General features: G+C 33.6%; 1 protein-coding gene across 5 annotated transcripts in view; it reads right to left on the minus strand.

The window, feature by feature from the left end:
• Positions 1-16,239, minus strand: part of RAD17 (RAD17 checkpoint clamp loader component) — a 38,218-nt gene that overhangs the window by 11,314 nt on the left and 10,665 nt on the right. For 4 of the 5 annotated variants that reach the window (XM_079145202.1, XM_079145204.1, XM_079145203.1 and 1 more), the window contains exons 6-15: positions 14,419-14,555; positions 13,725-13,777; positions 13,396-13,521; positions 13,236-13,305; positions 9,123-9,234; positions 6,203-6,385; positions 4,852-4,937; positions 4,594-4,740; positions 1,656-1,805; positions 722-842 (exon numbers count right to left, since the gene is read on the minus strand). In XM_079145202.1, the coding sequence (XP_079001328.1) occupies positions 722-842; positions 1,656-1,805; positions 4,594-4,740; positions 4,852-4,937; positions 6,203-6,385; positions 9,123-9,234; positions 13,236-13,305; positions 13,396-13,521; positions 13,725-13,777; positions 14,419-14,555 (1,185 nt within the window). The remainder of the gene's footprint in view (positions 1-721; positions 843-1,655; positions 1,806-4,593; positions 4,741-4,851; positions 4,938-6,202; positions 6,386-9,122; positions 9,235-13,235; positions 13,306-13,395; positions 13,522-13,724; positions 13,778-14,418; positions 14,556-16,239) is intronic. The other variant, XM_079145206.1, reaches the window with a different exon arrangement.

The raw sequence follows: 16,239 nt of genomic DNA on the forward strand, positions 1-16,239 counted from the left end.
AAGAAATACAACCTGTCCAAGCATGTACTGCCTAAGTGTTTGTAGCATTATTTATAACTTCGAAATTTGAAAATATATTATTAATGGGCACCATTTGTAATACTGAAGTCAGGCAAAATATTCATCAATAAGCTAAATAAAGTTTTAAATCTTGAAAAAATATATTAGATTTCAATATCTTTTAGTATTGGTACTTTGACATTAACTTATAAAATATGGAAGTCTATCCATGGTAAGTGATAAAAGCAAATTAATTTGTCTTATTCTACCTATTTTTATAGGCACAGAAAAAAGGAGAATTTACACTAATCTATCAAAAGCAGATCACCTACCTTAAAGGGTTAAAGGGGAGGTACTTTGAATTTTTACTTTGTATTTTTGTTTATGGGTGGTTGGTACTAGAGGCATTGAACTCAGAGCCTAGGTTCTACTAATGAGCTACATCCCCAGCCCATTTTTACTTTCCATTTGGAGACAGAGCCTCTCTAAATTGCCTGGGTTGGCCTCAAACTTGCCATCCTCTTGCCTCAGCCTTCTGAGTTGCTGGGATTACAGCTGTGCATCACTATTTTTTTTTTTTTTAAACACAAAGCATGTATTAATTCTGGATCAAAAAATAAAGGAAAAAAGAAAAACTTATTAGTATATAACCATGAATGACTCACAAAAAGAAACTGGCATAAAACACTACTTCTTGGAAAAAAGGAAAACCTCTGAGTACCTTGATTTCTCATTGGAATGGTTAGCAGAGCAAGATATGGCAACAGCTGAGTTTGGAGGCATAAAGCTGGTAAGCAGAAGTCAGAAAAAAGTGCTTTTGCTGCCAAGCAGTTTTCCCGATACTGTATGGAAAAAGAAAAAAAAAAAAAGACAGGAAAATGAAATTAAAAAATAATAGATATGTGTTCCAAATAAATTGCTTATTATATCACAAACTGTGAGTTTATATACCACAAACATATTTTTGAGAGTTTATCTAGACCGAATCCTTTAAAATTTTCCTAGCATTATCTAATATTATGTTACATCAACAACAACCTCACATATTTTGTATGTATCTATCTCTTTGTATCAAAAAGAGGCCATATTTAAGTGATTAACCTATATAATATAGGCTTGTTTAAGAACACTTGATGATGTTTACACAACCATGAACCTGTTTAACAATGCTTTTTTTTTTTTTAAACAATACAGTTCTTGAACGTTCTGCCCCAATGTTAAAAGTCCTCAGAATGTGTCTGTTTAGTTAAGTGATGCATGACTGTACATTGTAACTAGTAGTCACTATGGTGTACAACAGACCTCAAACTTATTCCTTCTAACTGAAATGTGTACCCTAGGGTGTTTTATTTTTAACTAAAACTAAAATATAACTAAACTTTGATTTCCCTAAAGTTCAATCAACAGATTTGTACTTTCAAATTTTGATGTTTTTTCCTTAAAAAAAAAAGACCTGAAGAAAACAGTCCTTTTTACATTTTATCATCATCATTCCAAGAAAACTGTAGGCTTCAGCAACTATTTTACTAAAATAAAACCTTATTCTTTTTTCACTTTAAAAAACAAAACGGCTTTATATATATATTTACATATTAATGTTCACTTATTCATTCAAAGTGTACTTTTAAACTTTATTCTTACCTTTTTATTCTTACCTTTTTAAATATTAGAAACCACTGGGGTTTGTGTAAGGGTCGAAAACTTGATCCTCCTCCTTGGCAATGAGCAAATCCTCGGGCTTTGTTGGAATGCATCACACCTCTTGTAGCTATAGATGTACTATATTCCCTGAGTAAAGAGCGTGTCTAACAAATGAGACAAGATGTGAAATGTAAGAGATTTACAAAATAATATAATTATTATTATTATTGTTATTATTAGGTACTGGGGATTGAACCCAGGGGCACTTAATCACTAAGCCACATCCCCAACTTTTTATATTTTTCTTATTTTGAGACAGGGTCTTAGTAAATTGGTTAGGGCCTTGCAAAACTGCTGAGGCTGGCTCTTGCCTCAGCCTCCTGAGTCACTGGGATTATATGCATGTGCCACCATACCAGCTACAAAATAGTATTATTGATACATACACAAAAATCAACTTAAATATTTGGTTACTATGTGTTTACTTTCTCCAACATTATTGCAGCCCTAAAAATAATAGTGCTACAAAATTATTTAAAGCAAATTCAACTGTGACAAAAGAATCAAATGCAATGAACGAACCCTGCTTGGGTCCTGGATAGGGGTAGGGTAAAAAACCTCACATACGTATTTAAAAAAAAAAAAAAAAGAAAGATTTTTTTTTTAATTTTTTTTTTTAAATTGTCAATGGACCTTTATTTTGTTTATTTATATGTGGTGCTAAGAATTGAAGCCAGTGCCTCACACATGCTAGGCAAGCACTCTATCACTGAGCTACAACCCCAACCCTTTAAATATATTTTTGAGGCAATTGGGGAAAATATATTACTAAATTAATGTTAACTTTCTTAGATTTAATGTTGTGGTTGTAATAGAAAAATGTCTTTACTCATGCTTAAGTTTTAAGTGTCATGTTTGTGATTACTTTCCAATTATTCAGTCAACAAGTATGTAAATACAGAGATTAAGCAAATTTAGCAAAACATAAAAAAAAATAGTGAACAAAAACTTTAAAAATATACAGTTTAGGGGCTGGGGTTGTAATTCAGTGGTACAGTGCTTGCCTAGCATGTGTGAGGCATTGGGTTCAATTCTCAGCACCACAGAAAATAAATAAATAAAATAAAGGTCCATCGACAACTAACAAAAATATTAAAATATATATACATATGTATACACACACACCACACATACATATATATATTTAGTCTTTCTTTCCTTTCTTCCTCTCTCTCTCTCTTTCTTTCTTTTTCCCCTGTATCAGGGACTGAATCCAGAGGGTGCTTTACCACTGACTTACATCTTCAGCCTTCTTTATTTTTTTATTTTGAGATAGGATCTCAATAAATTGCCAAGGCTGGCCTGGAACTTGTGATACTGCTACCTCAGCCTCCTGGGTAGTTGGATCACAGATGTGTGCCCACCCATTGCATTTGATTCTTTTGTCACAGTTGACTTAGGTTCAAATAATTTTGTAGCACTATTATTTTTAGGGCTGGCAAGGGTATTCAGGTTTTCAATGTACTATTCTTCCAACTTATGTATAGGTTAGAAAATTTCAAAATAAAAAAGAAGCAATTATATGAAGATATAAAAAATGACAGAAGTTTAAGTTGATAATATATTAATTACCCAGAGTTGATTACTACCCACTGTATACATGAATCACAATATCACATTGAGCCTCATAAATATGTACAAAAAATTATGTGACAAACAAAAAATATTTATTCTAAAAAAAGAATTATTCTAAAAATTAAATAAATGAGACAGGCATGATAGCACATATCTGTAATCTCAGCTAGTCAGGAGACAGGCATGAGAATCCCCAGTTTGAAGCCAGTCTAGAGAACTTAGACCCTGTCTCAAAAGAAAACACAAAAAAGGATGGGGATGCAGCTCAGAGGAAGAGTGCCACTGAGTTTAATCCCCAATACCTAGAGGAAAAACACAAAAACCAAAACCAAAACCAAAAATCACACACAAAACTGCCGAGTAATGAAAATCTATAGTTATGTCATTTCAATATTTACAACAGAGAAATATTAACATATTAAAATTGTGTTGTCCAGAAGGATTTCTATAATGATGGAAATGTTCTGTGGTAGGGTTGTTCAATACAGTAGCTACTAGCCACATGCAGTTATCAAACACTGGAAATACATGGCTAAATTTTTAGTTTAATTTAAAGAGCCAAATGTGGCTAATGGCTGCTGTACTTGTAAGATATTAAGAAAAAACACAGAGGCTCACAATATGGAGCATGCCTATAGTGCTAGCTTACTGAGTCAGGAGGCTCACTTGAGACCAGGAGTTTGAGACTACCCTGGGTCAATGTAGCCAGACCCTATCACAAAAAAACAAATTTGGTGCTGGGAATTGAAACCAGGACCTTATGCATGCTAAGTACATGATCTGTGCTAAGCTAACCCCTAGTTAATTTACAAATTTTATAATAATTTCAAATTTTTAAAAAAATTTATAATAGTTTCAAAAAAATTTAAATGAACAGTGTATAGCAAGATATACAGTCGTCTTTATAATTTTCTTTTTTAAAAAAATATTTTTAGTTGTAGATGGCACAATGCCTTTATTTATTAATTTTCATGAAGTGCTGAGGATAGAACCCAGCACTTCACACATGTGAGGTGGGCACTCTATCACTGAGCCACAATCCCAGTCCAATTTTCAATGGCTGGTAAATTTTCTGATTGTAAATATATTAATTTTGAAATCAGAAAATAACTTCAGGAAAAAATAGTGCTATATTATCAACAGAAAAATCAGATAATTTACTGAAGCTTCATTACAAACACTGGATTGGATGAATTCATTTTAGCATAGTAATTAAGGAGTCGCAAAATTATGTCAAATAATTAAGGATAAAAGCAAACTTTATTTTCTTAGGTCTAGGGAAATACAAACAAAAACATATAGGCCAAATGGTCTTACATTCCATTCACCACTGAGGACATCAGCAAAACTGAGAAATTCACTGGCTCTCACAAGGTCGTCTATTTCCATGAAGAAATCTATGTAGTTTTGATGAAGATATAAATTAAATAACTCTCCTGGCATGTGCGACATTTCTACTACTTCCTATAAAAAGAAGCATAAACACATATATACTTTTGATCAAAATATATTGTATATATACACACATGTAATACATGCTTGCTAAACTGTAGTAAGTGTTATTAAAGACCTTACCTCAGGTTGAACAAGTAATGTATCCCGTTCATACTCTGATAAATGAGACGGCAACCGAGGTGAATCCAATTCTGTTAAAGGTGCTCCTACAAAAAAATTTCTGTATTTAAAATAATGCCATCTTTACAATTATATAGTACCTTTTATTTGAAGATTTTTCAACACTTCAGACGCATAATGTCAAAATACTAAGGCAAGTTATTAAAAATTACAGACAGCAAAATAATCGGAAGTTTGCTGATTTTATTACCATTAATAAGAACTAAATTTGAAATTCAAATGTCTGGATTATGCTTTTCTAGGCCTAAAACATTTTCTAGGCCTAAAACATTTTCTCAAAGCACTTCTCATTTCATCTTTCTAGCTCTGACTGCTTTCTTCCTTTGATTAATTTCAATATAGAACTCTACATTTTATTTGCTATATACAAAGACACTGCTCTCTGCATGGGAGAGCAGGAATTCCATCCCCTAATGCAAGACAGGTCATAAACAAACAATGGGGAAGAAAAAAATGGGTGAAAGGAAAAGAATCAGGTGAGACTGGCCACTAAGGTATAGAGGTGAGAGGATCCAAGACAGAGTTTGTCTATTGCCGTCTAAGTGATGGCCATTTCTTTTTTCCTATGTGGCATGAAAGTTTCCACATAGAAATCCTAATTTCTTCCTTCAGAATTATATGACTATTAACTGATATTTGCTATATAAAGAACAGGAATTTGAGATTTCATTCAAAGGAGGGACAATTTGGGAGGTTAGAAATGAGCAATGGATGGACTGAGGGGCAGAAGGCATCAAAAAGGGAGAAGAGGGCAATGAACACTTCTGGTTGGGGGCCAGCAAGTTACTGAAAAGTAGAGAAATTTAAGAGAAGCAAAAGAAACCTTAAATTACCTGTCAATTTGCCTAGGACCCTCTTGCCTAGAGCCTAACCGAACTGATGTCTTACCTTTAGCAAATTATAATTTTAATAATTTAAAGACATGGATATGGCCTACAGTAGGTTTTTTTTGTTTGTTTTTTGTTTGTTGTGGAACTAGGGATTGAATCCAAAGGTGTTCCACTACTGAGCTGTATCCTGAACCCTAAGTTGCTGAGGCTGGCCTCCAACTTGAGCTCCTCCTGCTTTAGCCTCCCGAGTCACTGGGATTATATTTAATCCTGTTTACAATCAGAAAACACTTCAAATAGCAAAATACACTTTCCTGCTATGTCTTAAGCCCTGTAAGATAGTATCTAATCTAGTCCTGGCTCTTATAATGAAACAAATACGTGGCATTTTAAAAAATGTGTCATCTTCTTTCCATTTTGAGAGTAATATCCAATAAAGAAAAAAATGCACAGTTTCTTACTTTTACAATACAGAATTTTCCCCAAAGCTCTGAAGAGAAAGAGAGAAGCATCTTTGCCACCAATAGCTTGGATCTCTTGATTTTCAAAAACCCGATCAGGTTTTTTAACTCGCTTTGATTTTGACAGCGCAGTATCTGATTTTAATGATACTCCTTTTTTCCTTGGCCATAAATTGCTCTCTCCTAAATAACACATACCCAAGTGACAATATTTAAAATAAAATCAAAATATGAAATTAAAGTTAAGAACATTTCCGATAGTTATACTAAACATTCCAATTAAAATGTTTTTCTAATAGACAATAATTATAAAATACGTGAACTATGTCAGAGTCCTCTTTGGGCAGCTTTAAAATGGAAAAAAAGTTATTTAAAATTATCTCATAATCCCCAGCACCAAAAGAAAAAAAATCTCACGATGCCTACTGCGAATTTTCACGTACATAATGACACACTAACACATACCACCTTGGTTTCTCATGGTGTTATATATACTGTACTGCCTGCCTTTGGTGCATGGATATATATTATTTAGCCCTCACAGCAATTCTATGAGGGGGGAAATAATGATGACAGTTAAATGAATATAAAGAGTTTAACTGACTCAAGGTCATTAGTGAGTAATCAGAACCCAAGCAGTCAGGACTTAAATCGCAGTATTTCTTTCATTATGAAGGTCAGATAATTAAATGAAAAAAACATGGAATTGCTCATATAATTCCTGGTCCACTCAAAAATTATATTCTTGCTGGCAACAAGCCTGTAATCCCAGTGGCTTGGGAGGCTGAGACAGGAAGAAGTTCAAAAGAAGTTCAAAGCCAGTTTCAGCAAAAAAAAAAGCGAGGCACTATGTATCTCAGTGAGACCCTGTCTCTGAATAAAATACAAAATAGGGCTGGGGATGTGGTTCTGTGGTTGAGTGCCCCTGAGTTCAGTCCCCGGTGCCAAAAAAAAGGTACATTCTTCACTTTAAAACTTCTGAGCCCAGAGAGATAATGTTAATTTGGTAGGGTTCCAAATTGGTCAACTTTAGCTTTTCTACCTCACAGATTCCAAAACTAAACTTTGGCATGTTCATTTATTTTTTATTCTGAATTTTTTATTTTTAAAAATATTTAATTATTTGTGGTACTGGGAATTGAAACCAGGGGTGCTCCACCACTGAACTACAACTCCAGTCCTTTTTATTTTTTAATTTTTATTTATTTTTTAATTTAATTTAATTTTTTTTTTTTTTTTTTTTTTTTTACGGTACTGGGGATCAAACCCAGGGCCTTGTGCTTGCAAGGCAAGCACTCTACCAACTGAGCTATCTCCCCAGCCCTTATTTTTTATTTTGAAACAGTGTCTCACTAAATTGCTGAGACTGGCTTTGAACTTGTGATAGTCCTGCCTCAGTCACCTAAATAGCTGGGATTATAGGCCTGTGCTACTGTACCCAGCTTACTTCACTTATTCTTTATATAACCCCATAAGATAAGTTCTTAAATAAAGTGTGAGAAAATAAAGGCACAAAAAATGAAGTTACACCAAAGGCCTAACCAATTGTTGCTAAGGCTGACCTTCAGCTTTTTTTTTAATATATATTTTTTTTAGCTGTAGACAGACATTAACACCTTTATTTTATTTATTTATCTTTATGTGGTGCTAAGGATTGAACCCAGGGCCTTGCATGTGCTAGGCAAGCCCTCTACCACTGAGCTACAATCCGAGCCCTGACGTTCAACTCTTGATCAACCTGCCTCAGTCTACCAAATTGCTGGGATTACAGGTGTATGCTACCATACCTGGCAGGCCTATCTACTTAAAGTGACAGAAAGAGAATTTTCCTGAATAAGTGATTTCAAATAATTTTAAAAAGTAAAGTACCAAATCATAAACGAATCAAGGTTTGTCTCAGAGATAAGTTCTTTGTACCAAGCTTCAGATTTAAGTATGTAAACAATGACAAATTCATGCATGTGTGTATCTATAAAGTTTTAAGCCACTGTATCAATAAAAGTGTAGATAGATGTAGTCCCTCCTTACTGGGGATATGTTCTAAGAATCTCAATGGATGCCTACAATTTCAGATAGTACCCAACCCCCCAGTTACTATGTGCTTTCCTAAATATATACATATACAAATTTAATGTCTTTTCAATTTAACTAAGTATTTATCATATACTGTGACCATATGCAACTTTTGTAGTTTGAGGTGTGACAGCAAAACTAACACAGATTTCTTTTTTCCTTCTTCATGTTTTCAGGGGTAAGATTTCTTCTTATCAATAGATCTTAGCAATCTCGTCATACGATTTTCTTTATTTCTTCATTAAGACAAGCACTTCCAACTTTTCACTTAAAGCAGCACCTTATGAATTCTCTTTGGCATATATGAACTGCCAGCATCACTATTCTTGCACTTTGGGGCCATTATTAGGTAAAATAAGTTGCTTGAACTGTGACGTCATGATAGTTGATTTGGTAACCAAGATGGCTCCTAAGTGACTCTCAGGCAGTATATAGTGTGGATACAATGGATAAAAGGAGGATTCACTTAATGGGTAGGACAGCAAAAGATCTTGTCACATTATTCAGAATGGTGCAAAATTTAAAACTTATGAATTGTTTACTTCTGGATTTTTCAATTTAGTGTTTTGATACTGCAGCTAACCATGGGAAACTGAAACCATAGATAAGAGGAACTACTGTATATCAATTATAAGTTAAAATATGCTTAATTTGGGTTGGGATTACAGATCAATGGTAGGGTATTTACCTACCATGTGCAACACCCTAAATATGATCTCCAGCACAGCAAAAATTAAAAAATGCAAATAAAAAAAGAAAAAGATTAGTTTGATTTCATTTCATGAATAACGTTATTCATGAAAGTTATTCATCTATAATATCATATGAATGTGTCTTTAACAGTTACCTTTTGAAGAAGAAAACTGGAGGCTATTTATTGCACTTCTGATATCACCAGAACATCCTTGACAAAGCAATTCTAAAGAAGTTTTATCAGGGAGAATAATTTTTCTTCCATTCTAAAATGAGAAAATTAAATTTTAAAAAGTTTTCTTAAAAAAATTTTCTATACTAAATGGAGGTAAATTATAGGAGTATTAAATACTGTTTGTTTGACCAAGTTATATTTCTAAGTTCTTGCTTTTTCACTATACAAATACATGTACACATACACAAAGTTGTTTCATATATGTTTAAGATACATGTCTATTTTTAAGATATGTATTCAATCTAAATATATATCTATACATGTTTACATCAATTTACCATACCTGTGTAGTGTAAGTATAAGGCAAGAAAATTTTACCTACCTCTCTCTTCTTCAGAAATTCCTAATGGTTCACTGACAAATGACTTATGTGACCAGCGATGGCCTATCCCACTTAGGATACTGTAACAACTGATTATAATAAAAAAATAGTACGATACTATAGTTTTTCAATATGTAATTTTATTTTAAAATTTACTAACCAAAGCTGTGGCAAATGTTCTTTATGAAAAAGTCACCCCAAATTCCAAACATTGTCATAAGTGTTAATATTTTAGTACCTTTTCAGACCACTTTCTATGCATATATAGCTGTAAATATGCATAAGTGTCTCTAAGTGTATAAAAACACACAGTTTTATAAATGTAAGTAGGATCATATGTATTAGCCAATGACTTCATTTTCTCAATACCATTTTGTGGTGATCTTATTATCAGTACCTTTAAATATATTTCATTAAAAAAATGTTATAGATATACCTTAATTCTTTTAGGTTTCCTTGTTTCTAGATTTCACTATTACAGATAAAGACACACAAACATTTGCCTATCTATGTAAATATTTCTATAGTATTAGATTGCCCTTTTTAAGTGTCTATAACAATAACCAGTTACTTTTCCTACTAATCATATGTGAGAAAACCCTTTTTCCATATCTTTCTAAACTTGATTATCAATCTAAATTTTTTTGCAATCTGATAAGTAAAAAATGATATGGTCTTTAAATACAGATTTCTCTGATTACTAGCAAGGCCAAGCACTTATGTTTACCAGCAAACTGAATTTGTGTATTGGCTTCTGTTTGTAGATCCTTTTTTTTTAAAGGCATATTTTATTATATTTGTGATAATACTTTTTTTTAAAAAAATGATTTCTTTTTGGAGACAGGTTCTTTCTACATTGCCTAGGCTCTTTTCAAACTTGTGGGCTCAAGTGATCCTCCCACTAAGCTGACTAAATGGTTGGGACTACAGGAATGTGCCACCATGGCTAACTATGTATTCATTCTTCAATTTGTTTTATAAATTGCAAATATTTTCTTATGTGCTCATGCCCATGTTTTACATTTGTTTTAACTTTGTTAATGCCTTCTGTTATTTTTTAAGTTTTACATTTTTTAAAGTAAATCTTAAACTTCAATTGTTCTTTTTGGTTTTAAGGATTTATTTCTTGCTGCTCTCCAAACTCAATACTTAGTTACCTAACACTTTGAATTTTTATTTCTGTATTTAAACCTTTAATTCACCTGGAAGTTACTTAGGTATACCATATGAAGTAAAGATGCAACGTTATAGTTCTATGTATATCAAATTATTTCAACACCATTTTTTTTTTTTTTTTTGTCGTGCTGGGGATTGAACCCAGGGCCTTGTATACGTGAGGCAAGCACTTTACCAGCTGAGCTATATCCCCAACCCCTCAACATCATTTTTTGACTAAAAGTCTACTTTCCCCAGAGACTTAAGATGCTACCTCCATCATATAGAAAATTCCCCTTTACATATGTAGAGTCTGTTCTGTCTTCTCTTTTCATTCTTCTATTTTATTACTGTGCTGATACTACAGTGCCATAATTTCTAGTTTCATAATATGCTAATATTCAGATAGTAAATCTCCCTTCACTGTTCATTTATGAAACTTTCTTGCCCTTTGCTGTGAATTCCTCTTTCAGATTAACTTTTACTTTTCTTAAGAACACATTTAATTAAAAATTATTTCGCTGAACTGGGTGCCATGGTACATGCCTGTAATCCCAGTGACTTGGGAGGCTGAGGCAAGAGGATTACAAGTACAAGGCTGAGGCAAGGAGGATTATAAGCCAGCCTCAGCAATTTAGCAAGACTCTGTCTCAGAAAAAAAAAAAAAAAGAAAGGAAAGAAAAGAGGGTTGGGGATATAGCTCAGTGGTTAAGTACCTATGGGTTAAATACCCAGTACTGCCCCCCAACCCAAAAAATGTTTTGAGGGCTGCAATGTAGCTCAAGTGGTAGAACATGTGCTTTAGCATGATCAAGGACCTAGACTCAATACCCACAACCAAAATTTAAAAAAAAACAGAAAACCAGAAGTCCTTGATAAAACACTGTTTCGAAAGAATACTTGTTTTTAAAAAATTCTAAATATGGCCAGGTGTGGTGACGCATGCCTGTAATCCCAGCAATAGGGAGGCTGAGACAGGAGGATGACAAGTTTAAAGCCAGCCTCAGCAACTTAGCAAGACCTTCATCAACTTAGTGAGACCCTCTCTCAAAATAAAAAATTAAAAAAGTGCTGGGGATATAGTTCAGTGGCAAAGTGTACCTTGCTTCGATTTCCAGTAACCCCCACACCCCCTCAAAAAAATCTAGATATGGATTATTTGCCAAAAAGGAAATGTAATTTGAAATTACAATCCTTGGAGGCTGAAGAAAATCCCATGAATGTTAATTTCTACAAACATACAAATATAGGGCTAGGGTTGTGGCTCAGTGGTAGAGTGCTTGCCTAGCATGTGTGAGGCACTGGGTTTGATTCTCAGCATTGCATATACATAAAGTAACGGTTCATCAACAACTAAAAAAAAATGTTTTAAAACCACACAAATATGGCTAAAATCATGTAAGACACCAACACTCTTAATATAATTAATTAAGGTAAAAGAACATGAGAGATTAAACTATTCTTTACAATTTCCTATACTACCATTATCATTCTTGGAGACGCCAAGGCAATATTATAACATCTGATCTTATAAATGCTTGAAGGACTTGACTAGTACATTTGTTGTTGCTCCTGTGACATAAAATAATAAAGATGACAATAAACTGTACTAGTTCTAACACACCTTGATGTCAACTATTTAGGGCAAAATGTATTAATTATATGTAATTATGGCGTTTCTTTCTTCGAGTACAATATAACTTTTTTTGTGTGATTTTGGGTGTTGAACCCAGGTTCTCATACATGTGGGCAATTGCTCAACCACTTAGCTAAACCTATAGCCCTAATGGCTGTTATTTACTCAGTGCTGTACATACATTAAAATGTTTAATCCTCAAAACAACCTCTTCCTTGGACATTTCCTTCACTTCTTGTGATTGCAAGCAACAACAGCTGTTTAACAATAATGTAAATATCATTAACATTACTTACTGAACTGTATACTTAAACATGATTAAGATGATAAAACTTTTATTTCATTTTAAAAATTTTTATTTCTGCAATGCTGGGAATTGAAATCAGGCCTTGTGCATGCTAGGTAAGTTCTGTACTATTGAGCTATATCCTAAGCCTATGGTATGCTTTGTTGCCACAATTTTTTAAAAATGTGTGTGTGCATTTAACTTTATTTTATTTATTTTTTATGTGGAGCTGAGGATCAAACCTGGTGCCTCACACATGCTAGGCAAGCACTCTACCACTGAGCCACAACCCCAGTCCCTGTTTGTGTGCTTTTAAGTGACAAGGGGAAAATAGTAGAACAGAAATGTTGATGACTAAGATATCTAGATTCCAGAAAACACTTTTCTGATGATAGGAACAACTCAAAGCAATAAGACAAGCAAAAGGAAAATTTACTTAAATGTGAAAGTTAAGTTCAATTGTAGAAAAAGGTTAAAGAGCTTTTTAATTGATATTTCTTACATCTGCTAAAATGACATGCCTTATAAAATTTTTGAATCCTAAAAATCAATACGCATCTCAAATTCCTCTAGATCCATGCTACGTAAATTGGGTTTTCCATAGCTACAATGTAATATTAATCAGAGAATTACCTTATTAGCTTCTATAGTCACTATTCGATTAAGAACTTTCATCATAATTGTTGGTGCCACAGGGTTGAAACTGTAAAAGTTTTATAAAGAAAAATGGTGATTAAATGACTGATTTAAAAATAGAACATGTGAACACTTTAAGCAGAAAATTATTTCTCACCTAATGTTTGCGATAGAACACTCTTCTTGAATTTCTTTGGGAAAGAGTAACCTATGATTATTATCTCCACTGACACTGTCAGAGATTATAAATATAAGAGGACAGCGGCCAATCTGTACATACTTCCTAAAATAACAAAAAACAACAAAGTTGTACTGTTGACATGTAAGGCAGAGTTTTACTTACTTGATCACCCACCACCCTCCTTTAGTGCTGTGGGTTGAACCCAGGGCATCTCTTATACACGCCAGTTGAGCGCTACATCCATTAAACAACAATCCCAATCCATAACAGGAACTTTTGGAATACTGTGTTTCATTAATGGTTACCTTAGAACTTCATGTAAACCGTGAGAATCTCGATAAAACTGGTTAGGTAGATCCTATTAAAAATACAGGACCAGTATTAGTTTAGTTGTATTCCACTGCATATACTTATTTTCAGATTTACATACATACATACATATATATATATATATATATATATTTTTTTTTTTTTGTGGGGGGCTGGGGATCGAACCTAGGGCCTTGTGCTTGTAAGTCAAGCACTCTACCAACTGTGCTTGTAAGTCAAGCACTCTACCAACTGAGCTATATCCCCAGCCCCAGATTTATATTTACCAAGATAAGAAATTTTATTTATTCAGTGTATTTTAACATAACTTTTAAATAAATTATGAGAAACATAAAACAGCTACTAACCTAAATAGTAAAATACACCAATGGAAACCTCAATTTTCAGATCAAAGTTCTCAATGTCACTTTAGTAGTTACAGTACTGTGAGAAATAATTTTCCAAATATTTCCTTTGTTTTCTATACTTGTCATTACATTCTTAAAGTCTACAAAGCTACTCTATGTTAAGCTACAGCTATTTTATTTAAGTTTACTGAAAAAGACCAGGTTTTGGCAACCACAAACCTACTACTATTGACACTATGTAGGGAGTTAATGTTAATACATAAGATATATCTCACAATTGTTTACTAAATAGCTATGACGGGGTCTTAAAAGGTATCCTTACTTCAACCAGAATTATCTTCTTATCAGTTCTCAGATCATCTCCAAGCATTTGTAATTTGTTATACTTTGTTGCTCTTAGTAGAAACTCTCTGAACACTGCTATCTGAGATTGATATGGAAATAAATGGAAGTTTGATTCTGAAAGAAAACACATTTACCACTTTAATTTTCAACAAATTGTACGTTAATATTATATACATATATAAATTCATTTCCATTTACATGATGTAGCTCACAATGTTAAGATTCTTTTATAATGAAACAGTCTCCAATGCTGCGATATTGTTGCCATTTAAAATAGCATATTCATTCCAAAAGATAAGGGTCAACATGGACAACAGGAAATTTTCTATATCAATGATGTAACATGGGATTAACTGACTTTGGCAAATAGCTGTCAGTATACAGTTCATACAATTCATAAAAATATCTCTGACTTTGGATGACACAATGAAGACTCTTCAAATGAATGCAAGACTATAATTATCTTTGATAATAAAGGTTTAACAACAAAAGCAGACTGGCTGATTAGTTAACTTACAGACAACATGTCTCTAAAGATAAGTTTCATATAGAAGACTTTAAATAAAGTTTTATTAGACTGTCAAAAGTAATGTTACTATTTGAAACGCAGCAAAAATTCCAGGTCCATGGGATACTTGCAACATAAAGGTATATTTGCCAAAGATATGGTATGCATACAACATATTATAAAAGAGCCTAGAGAAGAGATTTTTGAGGAATACTTCAGATTAAAATAAAAATGTCTTTCTAAACAAACCCTTTTACTTGTGTGTGTGTGTGTGTGTGTGTGTGTGTGTGTGTTTTAGTTGTGGATGAGCCTTTATTTTTATTTATTTATTTTTATGTGGTGCTGAGAATAGAACCCAGTGCCTCACATATGCTAGGCAACTGTTCCACCACTGAGCCAAAACCCCAGCCCGACCCCTTTTAGTTCTTTTTATTTTTTTTAATCTTCTTTAAAAAATATTTTTAGTGTAGATGGACACAATACTTTTGTTTATTTAGTTTTTTCTTTTTTTTTTTTTAAATGTGGTGTTGGGAATCAAACCCAGTGCTTTGTGTGTGCTAGGCAAGCGCTCTACCGCTGAGCCACAACCCCAGTCCCCCTTTTACGTCCTTATTATGGCTACCCCCAGTTTAGCCTTTTATAGTATGAGCAAAACTATAAAAGATTAAAATGATAGTGCTCACCAGGTGCAGTGGCATATGCCTCCTATCCCAGCTGCCAGGGAAGCTGAGGCAGAAGAATGGAAAGTTCAAAGCTAGCCTCAGCAACTTAGCGAGGGCCTAAGCAACTTAGCAAGACCCTCTCAAAATAAAAAATGAGGGCTGGGGATGTGGCTTAGTGGTTAAGTGCCCCTGGGTTCAATCTCTGGCACCAAAAAACAGAGTATATGTGTGAAGTTATAATACAAAATAGCTTTAAACTATTACAATGATTATTTTTTGATGTTTGCCTTAAGGCCTCCTTCAAAATTCGAAGACTGTGTTTGCCTTATATATTGATCTAATTTGAGTCTCACAGGTATTTACTGATCTAAGCTATCTCATCAGGAGGCAAGTTCCTTTAACACATCTTTCTTTTTTGGTATTGGGGTTGAACTCGGGCATTTAACTGTTGAACCCCATTTCCATCCCTCTTTATTTGAGACAGGATCTCACTAAATTGCTGAGGCTGGTCTCAAACTTGCAATCCTCCTGCCTCAGCCTTCCTGAGTTGCTGGGATTACAGGCCTGGCTAACAGATTATACACACACACACACACACACACACACACACACACACACACTTATCTAC

Source organism: Sciurus vulgaris (genome assembly GCF_902686455.1).
Source record: "Sciurus vulgaris genome assembly, chromosome: 6".
Classification (NCBI taxonomy): domain Eukaryota; kingdom Metazoa; phylum Chordata; class Mammalia; order Rodentia; family Sciuridae; genus Sciurus; species Sciurus vulgaris.